This window comes from Branchiostoma belcheri, unplaced genomic scaffold, assembly GCF_001625305.1.
Source record: "Branchiostoma belcheri isolate BF01 breed outbred unplaced genomic scaffold, Haploidv18h27 scaffold54, whole genome shotgun sequence".
NCBI classification, from domain to species: domain Eukaryota; kingdom Metazoa; phylum Chordata; class Leptocardii; order Amphioxiformes; family Branchiostomatidae; genus Branchiostoma; species Branchiostoma belcheri.
This window is the reverse complement of record NW_017804176.1, coordinates 1066170-1074746: the sequence shown is the minus strand read 5'-3', so window position 1 is coordinate 1074746 and position 8577 is coordinate 1066170. Positions and strand designations below refer to the sequence as shown.

Below are 8577 nucleotides of genomic sequence, written 5' to 3'. Positions count from 1 at the left end.
CCACTTCGTGTCCAACTTCGCGCGCACCGGGTAAGCAAGGGCACATTATCATTATCATTATTATTTCTTTTCATATATTCCAACATGTAATCACAAGACGTGGTGAGGACACACTCAAGTTTTTGCAAAGGGTGAATTTCCAGACTTTCAGTCATCTATACAGAGACCTGTCATCCAAATGTTTTTTGGGGGGCTGAAAAAATTCTAGTGCAAAAAAGAAACCCCAATAAAAAAGCCTAAAAACACGCCAAAAATAAGCCAAACCCAAACCTCTGCTTGGAGAGTAGACTTTGTGTTGGCCGCCTGACGTGGATTAAGGCGGCAATTGATACAGGCAGCCAATATAAAGTCCCTTGCCCAACCGAATCTGCTTGGAAATTACCATGTGGTACTACATGTAAGTTCGTAATATTAATATTTATACTGTTTTATTATTACTATTTCATTATTACTCACATCTTCCTCCTTCTAGCCCATTCTTATCAGCAAAGTTTCACAATAACATTATTGCTCCATGGTACTCGAACCCTGTACAGTTACGGCATAACTACAGCGAGAATAAATATGACAAATATACAGTTAAGATGCCCATCATCACAAAACAATATTCTTGAACATTGAGTAACCAATTGTTTGTGTCAATAGTTTTAAATATACTATCACTATATGTACGTACGTTGATGAAGGTTAGACATCCAATAGAACAATACTCATATACAATTCAAACTCCACTACTGGATAAGATACGAAGATTACTTCAGGACGTTCCGAATGACATCCATCACTCATCTTCAACGAAGAGGATGCCACTCCAAACGTGATCCCTGTATTTTATCCAGTAACTTGAATTGTCTATAACTGTGGCCCCATTCCGCTTTTACTGGGGAAAAATTGTCCGGATCGACATTGATTCGCTTTGATCAGGCTTCGATCCGGCTCGAAGCGTCTCGAAGCCGGATTTGGCAATGCGAATCAATTCGGCTCGATCCGTACAATTTTATCCTAGTGGGAATGGGACTTATATGCACGTACATATGTGTAGCGCTCTAATCAGCGAATACCAGGAAGCCCGAGAAGCTGGTAAGTTTGTCTAACGCGTTGCTGTAGAGGAAGAACCCGGCCGGCATCTCCAGCCACACCCTGTCACCCCGCTGCAGCCGCAAGAGGACGCTGTTGCTGACGCCGTCGTAGCGGTCGTCGTTGTCGCCCTCGTGCACCGCCACCACCGGTAGGAAGTTGTGCACCAGGCGGACGAACGTCTCGTACTGCCCCGACCGCTTGTAGATGTGGAACGTGAAGAAATACGTCCCCGAGACGGCGCACAGGAACTGTGGGGTGGTAGAGACACATTATAAACTTTACTGCACAATACAAGGTACAGCGTATGCCATCTATTGATATAACAAACATGCTATGAGTCTTGCCTATCTTACAAAGACTACGCAATATGGGACGTGAATATGTGCTTTTCGGAATATTGTCCTATACGTACAAAGCATACACATATTAGTTATACAGCATGTCTAACTGCTTCATATCTTAGGAACATACAAAGACCACATAATTTTGTCGATGTTGAAGAACACACCCCTCCCTGACCAATAACACACACACCCCTACCTAGCTATATAATTTTGTCGATGTTGAAGAACACACCCCTCCCTGACCAGTGAAGTCAATTTAAAAGCACCTTGTCTCTTTATAGCCTAAGCACCATCCTCCGGCTCTCTCTTGTCGATGGTCGGCGATAACAACGGAGGATGGTACCTAGGCTATAATGTCTCATATCTGTTGTTATCACTACAAGAAGCTTTTAAGCCTTACCTGGCCAGTGTTGTTGTTGAAGAATCCACCCTGGTTGACGAAGACGTGTTCGTAGGTGAGGACCACAGGTTTGTTGGCGTCTCCCAAGTCCGACATCCGCGCTGCCGAAAACCCGATCTTCTGCGGCTGCATTAGGGATCCGGGCGGGCCGCGCTCGCCCTTCCCCCCGGGCAGACCCGGTGGTCCACGCGGTCCCTCCGGCCCCGCAGGGCCCGGCTTGCCAGAGAACCCGCGGTCTCCCCGCTTCCCGGGTTTACCGATCTTCCCCACCACCCCTGGGCGGCCGGGGACGCCGTCCCGCCCGTGGATGCCCGGCTGTCCGGCCGCTCCAGGGAAACCCCGGCAGCACCTGTTGCAGCCGCGCTGGTCTGTCTGGTTCAGAAAATCGTCCTTGGACTTGGTGTAACCCGTACAGACCGTACAGACGGTAGCAAGTGCTACAACGTAGGCGAAAAGATACCGAGCTTCCATCTTCACTGCTGGTGTACGTCGCGTCTTTGTGAAGTGGTCTCCCGCGTTCTGACAGGACGTCTGGCGAAAGGACGTTTTGACCACGGTAAATTTATTCATTGGTTCTTGCGACTGGCTTCATTCAGAATTTCGCGATTTACACAACAAAACTAATGTTCATCCCGAGTGCATATCAACCTTATCCCAAGTGCCACTGGCTGATTATACAGCTTACATGTACTTTCAGATCAAATCAAATCAACTTTGTAGAATTGCTGGGCTTTGATATCTTGTTTTTTGCTGGTTTTTGACGTTTGTTGGTTTCATTTCTGTAATTTTGGCAGCTTTTAGGCAACTGTCTTATCTATAGATTCTAGACACTACAAGGACATCAGGAAACCATATCATTGCAAGAAGTAACAGTAATATCTGGTAACATCTGATTTTGCAAAGAATAAAGAAAGCTGTTCATGAAATAAAGAAAACCACCGTATTAACACGAGACAGCCTAAAGTTGAATTAAGAGCGCGACGTCGGCGATCAGAGAAATTCAATTAACCTGGTTCCTCCCCCAGCCGTCAGAAGGGCACGATGACACTGATGAGCTGGGACAACACGACGATTACAACAAAAGAACAAAAGACTGCTCACATCCATCAATCACTGCCACGGTCGGGCCAATCTCAGATATGTGCCCCTTCTTTAGCAAAGGAGCACGAGTACTGAATACAGGGGAAAATTGCTCTTTTCTTTGTAGCTGAATAGGAAAAGTTTTACGACCGTTTTATTGCTGCCGGTATTCACATTCAAAAGGCATATAGGGAAGGCAAGAGGTTGTTTTGCAGGACCTGGAAGTGCGCTGCCGACCTGAATGGTTCTCTCCGTGTGTGGCGCGCTTTGATCTATTGTCTCTCTTCAATCATCACAGGGCGCGACGCAGAACGGTCTTCAAGCAGATGTAGGGTATCGGCCAGTTGTGCGTCTTTACGCTCGTCTCTCGCGACCCGCGGTGCATTATCTTACCAATCGCCTTTCTATACAATAACAACATAGCGTTTCATTGAAAGAAACACCAAAGCACGTTGAGCACGCAAAGCAAGGAAAAGTACGAAGGAAAACGAGCTGTCATCTGCTCGAATACTATTCTCCCAATGTCATTACATCGATGCCCTTGTCACAGACTTTTTTGGGCAAGTTGGATCTCATCATTTGGCTGGCTAACCCCTCTGGCAAACTGCTTTTCCAACACCTGCTATTTGTTGGAGACAACGAGCAAATCCTCCACACCTCTGCTTGCATTACGATCTCCCTCTACAGACAAGGTTAATTAGACAGGATCTGTAATCGACGGGTTGTCGGCAGGTTTTTGATTGATGGGCGGCCGACAGGTTTTAATTTCTCCGCCACAAGTCACCTCAAGGGCATAACGTCCTTGTATGCTAAATGGCGTACGACTCGTGACAAATCAATTGGTAGTTGTCCGTATATATCCACACTTTTCAAGGAAACGCAAGAGCTAGGTGAAGTAGGCATCCTCTTTTGAGCTGAAAGACGTCTAATTTTTTTTCTATCAGCTTCACGATATTCAGTGATAAAAAATTGTATGGTACTTTCGGAGTTCATTTTTCCCATCATATAAATATCCTTGTTCCTATGCAGAAATTGGGTTAGATTAACATAAACAATATTGCCGAAACAACAAACCGTATAACTGAAAACACTGGAACAAAATATACAACAGGGGGCTTGTAGTCATCACCTGTTGTGACACTTGGCTGTGAATTTCAGTCAGGATCAGGACAGACACAAGCTAAGCAGGACTGGACAGGACTGCACAGTCATGGGATCTCACTGGGAGCAACAGGTGTCACAGGATCTGGGAATGAAGGATCAAATATATCACTGGTATCTTATCGTACCAAGGAGGTTAAAACAAAAGGGGCCTCTTGATTTGAACCTCCTTGTCCAAACTCACTAAACCATTTCTACACACAGAGATTATGTACAAAAGACAACATAATTGATATAAAAACACTGATCTCTTTTGTTGCTGCAGGTAGATACATTGTACAATTGTCAATAAAGCATGTATATCTATAAAGGAATACATTACCAGAGGTGCCTTCATCCTTCTTTATGGTTGGCCAGTGTACCTCCAACAGACCTGCCTAAAACTTAATATAAATGAATGGACCCTGTACTTTAACCAGGCCTGCATGTACATGAATGTCCTCAATGAGAGATATATATTTGCAAAGTACATTTACGTGAAAACAGAAAGGACAGACCACAGTATTGCTTAGAATAATACATGTACAATGCTCCACCAATAGCATAACTGCAACTGCTAGACTAATGCAGATCATAGCAGCCTTGCTTTTCTCTCTAACAAAATTAGTTACACCAAGATGCATCAAATTGCATTACAACTGTGAATTCTAAAACACCAGCCATCACACATTGATGTTTACAGTACATGTACACCTAAAATGTATCTGACAGGAACTTTTCGAGGACTATGTCATGTACACAACAAAAGTACTAGTCACATATTGCACTTGAGGCTACAGTATCAACAGTTCCACCTACACTGTAAAAACATAACATCATTCAGATACATCTCACAGGGATGTAGTACTTCCACATGTAATGATGTCATCCTTAGAGCCAAGTTTGAGAAGACTCAAAATCTAAATAAGCTCCAACTTGGTGTTTTCAAAACACATGTTTGCTATACATTGTTTTCACTCTTGTGTAAAAGCATTGCTATTGCTACCTTTTACATATGATGGTATTGCTATCCAGTGTTGACTTGAGTTTGGTAAGTCCAAGTGTGGCTTATTGGTTATGTTACATGCACAAAAATGTCAGTATACTAGAAATGTTGCACTATCTTACAATGAACATAGATATTAAAAAAGTACAAAAAAAGAGTTACAATAACTGTCATGGCAAGTTATCCATGCAACTAAAAAGCCAATTGATTTACAATGTACTTTATGTACATATCATTTACTTGATTCTTCTGTGCTTTTCTGTGCTAACATACTGTTTTATAACATACTGTTAAACTATGGCAAGAAGTGTGCTTTTGCATAATCATAACCTACTAGTCAGTTAAGTATACATTTTAATATATAATTGGCAATTCATCTTCTGGTACAATAAGTTAACTGTAAATAACTCTACAATCACACCTTTGTTTCTGCATTTTAAAAATGATGCATAGAAAGCTTTAGCTAAACAAATGTAAAACTCTTAGAATAATATTTGCATGTAACAGGTTGAGTTCTTCAAGAATTGGACAAAAATCACAATACTAAGGCTTTCTGGGCAGAATATCAAATATCTATAAGTAGTAGACAGTGGATGTTGTCATATAAAAGATTACAAAAACAACTACATACAGACTAACATAGCTACCTATCAACTTAACTAACTAACTATGGCTGTTATGACTAATCACATTTTTCAATATTCACTGGTAAAACAACCAAATAAAACAAGTTACTGATATCAATGGCAAAAGGATATGGCAGTAGTGGCGCAAGACCGAAACCTTTGGAGACAAAAAGTCAGACAAGGAGTCGACCTATGCAACAAGGTTGCGGGAGGATCTAAGGTCTAAGGTAAGGACTGATATCAATATCACTGTGCATCTTTCAATTTATCATCATATTAATCAACATGATCTTTAACTACTTACTACTTCAATCAGAATCAATACTACCTTCTCCAATGTTCAGCATGATAGTTTGGAATGTTACACCACTATCTACTCTAATGATATGGCCATAGAGAATGGAAATCTACATGCTACCTAATCACTCACAAAGTGAACATCACTTGACAGAAAATATACCTCCAGAGTTCTCCTACACAAATATTGCCTTTGTTACTGTCATCCTTCCATCTACACTTCTCTGATTGTCTATAGCAAACACACAAAAGCTACATGATGACGTTGAACATTGTAACACTATTGTTTGATACACAGCCTTGCAAGCACGTCGGCAGAACGTACTGCACCTGCGCAAAAAACATAATGTATTGTGCATAGCACAGAATGTCATATAAGGTCGTAGTCGTGCTTATAAGGTTAACACTCCGTCTGTAGTTTCCAAATGTTATGTCGGAAATATATTGTCTGGCAATGTTGACCAAATATTTAAAAAAAAAACATGAAAAATGGGACTTTTGTGCATGCGCAGTACGTTCTGCCGACATTCTAACCTTGCACAATTAGCAGCAACAATCAACTGACTGCTCTGGGGGAGGGGGGGGTGACCTTGGACCAGGTGGGGAGGGTGGCCCTTGGTTGACTGATGTAACGGATAATTACCAAATTCAATTAATCTATCAACTTAAATTAGCTAAACCTATCAACTTGAATATCCCTACCTAACTAGCAGTAACTGTAGCTACAGGGCAAGACTCATTACTGTAGAGTAAAATCAGTTTTGTCCTTGGGACTCATTCCTTATTTGGTCTTGGTCTGACAGAAGGGACAGGTGGCATGACCTTTGGCCTGGAGGGGATGGGAGGAGGTGGCCCACCTGTTGGCCCTGCAGGTGGCCCACTGGGTGGTTCAGGTGGCGGCCCACTCGGTGGTTCTTCTGGTGGCCCACCTGGTGGAGGGACAGGGGGAACAGGGCTGGCCATCTCGTCCTCTGCTTGACCTGTTAGCGTGACCTCTGAGGGAGTATCCTCAGTGGGAAATGATCCCATCACTGTGGGTAACGACCCAGTTTCCATGGGTAACGACCCCGCCTCGCTGACTTTGTCCGAACTTGTTTCCGACACGACGGAACCTTCACGACTCTCCACGGAATCCTGGGAGGTAAGGTCGCTGCCGGAATCAAAGATGGCGGACTGGACGTTCCTGCGAGGGGGGATGGGTGGCGGTGGAGCTGCTGGGTCCAGCCGGGCACTCTGGGGTCTGCGTGTGCTGGCTCTCTTGGCGGGACGGGGCGGGCTAGCCGGGGCTGCTCGGCTCCCGGGGGTTCCATCTCAACGTCGACCTTGGAGCGGCGTGGGGAGGGCTGCGGGCGGTTCTGTGGGGAGGGGGGCGCCCCGGGTGAAGACACAGGCCCGGTGGCAGGCCGTGGAGGTGGCCCCGTCCCTGCTGCCGGCCCAGAGGCAGGTCTGGGGGGTGGGCCGGCCTGTGGTCGGTGTTGGGGACTGGTGGACGCTGCGGGACTGACCCCCTGAGGTGGTGAAGGTCGTCTGGGGACAGCAGCATTACCAGTGGGCTGACCGGCGACCGGACCTGCGGCTGGACCGGCGGGCGTCGGCTGGAGAGGAGGACCGCTCATCAGGCGTCGGATCAGCTCCTCCGCCTCCTCCACATTCCTGGTGTGAGTCACGTGGGTCACGTTGTACGGCGTCCCGATCATGGCAGGGCCCTGCATCAACACAACACAAAAGAAGAACGTTAAGGTCTTCAAAGAGAAACCATTTTTATATACTTGGTCATCATCATCTCTATGTGCACATTTAGAAAAGCAGAATATCCAAGTGAAAATGGCTTTAAAACTTGCAGCTTTTTCTCTGCCCACCCAGATTACCATGGTGACTATTTATGTACAGTATGGCATTATCCAATCATAGCTCCTCTCTCTGCACACCCACATTAAAATGCAAAAGCAGATAGCAGTTGCTGTGTATGTCTGCCCATCAAGGTTGCCATAGCTACAACATTGACCAATCACAGCTGCCCATTTCACCAGCAGTGCACCCTAGCATTTCACCCAAATGGCAGGTGGTTATCTGTAAAAGGAATCCCTTCCACATGTCAGTACCGGTGTTGTTATGGTTTCCACAGGTGCACCTGTTTCCTGCTGGTTTGTAGCAGGTGCTCTGAACCCGTCTTTACCATGTAAACTTTGCCTAAGCTTCTTCCATAACTGTAAATAGATATATGCGGGAAAGTTAGCTACAATCACACAACTCTTGGTTTTTGGATACTTTATTAAAAATTTGTGCTATTAGACATTGGGCAGCTTAAAGATATTACATGTATCTAACTGTGTACATGAATTAGTCCAGACAGGGTTTGAGAGGTTTGAGACAAAGTTCATACCTTCTTAGCTTGAAGTTAGTTCAATTACAGTTCAAAGCTGTTTCAGTTCTTACCTTCTTGTCTTTCTTGCCTACTTTCTCAGGTTGTAGAGGCTGTGCCTGAGGGGGAGGGGGTCTCTGGACAGGGGGAGGGGGCTGTGCTTGAAGGGGAGGGGGTCTTTGCACAGGCGGTGGGGGCTTCTGTGTAGCCACACCAACTGCTGCCACCGTGGACTTAAATTT

At 44.8% G+C, this 8577-nt stretch overlaps 2 protein-coding genes across 2 annotated transcripts; both read right to left on the bottom strand.

Moving 5' to 3' along the window:
- Window positions 1-435: 435 nt before the first annotated feature.
- On the bottom strand, window positions 436-2423 carry LOC109481244 (complement C1q tumor necrosis factor-related protein 5-like). The gene is made up of 2 exons (XM_019783786.1): window positions 1825-2423; window positions 436-1328 (listed from the first exon to the last, which is right to left on the bottom strand). The coding sequence occupies exons 1-2, from the start codon at window positions 2392-2394 to the stop codon at window positions 1047-1049; spliced, it is 852 nt and encodes a 283-aa protein (XP_019639345.1). The 5' UTR covers window positions 2395-2423; the 3' UTR covers window positions 436-1046.
- Window positions 2424-6838: 4415 nt separating this feature from the next.
- On the bottom strand, window positions 6839-8571 carry LOC109481097 (proline-rich protein HaeIII subfamily 1-like). Its single transcript, XM_019783567.1, has 2 exons — window positions 8410-8571; window positions 6839-7679 (listed from the first exon to the last, which is right to left on the bottom strand). Exon 2 carries the CDS (start codon window positions 7668-7670, stop codon window positions 7002-7004), a length of 669 nt encoding a protein of 222 aa, XP_019639126.1. The 5' UTR covers window positions 7671-7679; window positions 8410-8571; the 3' UTR covers window positions 6839-7001.
- Between the last annotated feature and the right edge of the window lie 6 nt (window positions 8572-8577).

Bases quoted from the DNA above. Each gene is read 5' to 3' on its own strand.
- LOC109481244 (XM_019783786.1), bottom strand. From the start codon at position 2,394: ATGAATAAATTTACCGTGGTCAAAACGTCCTTTCGCCAGACGTCCTGT. The intron at 1,329-1,824 runs GTAAGGCTTAAA...ACCACCCCACAG, and splicing joins TCAACAACAACACTGGCCAG to TTCCTGTGCGCCGTCTCGGG.
- LOC109481097 (XM_019783567.1), bottom strand. From the start codon at position 7,670: ATGATCGGGACGCCGTACAACGTGACCCACGTGACTCACACCAGGAAT.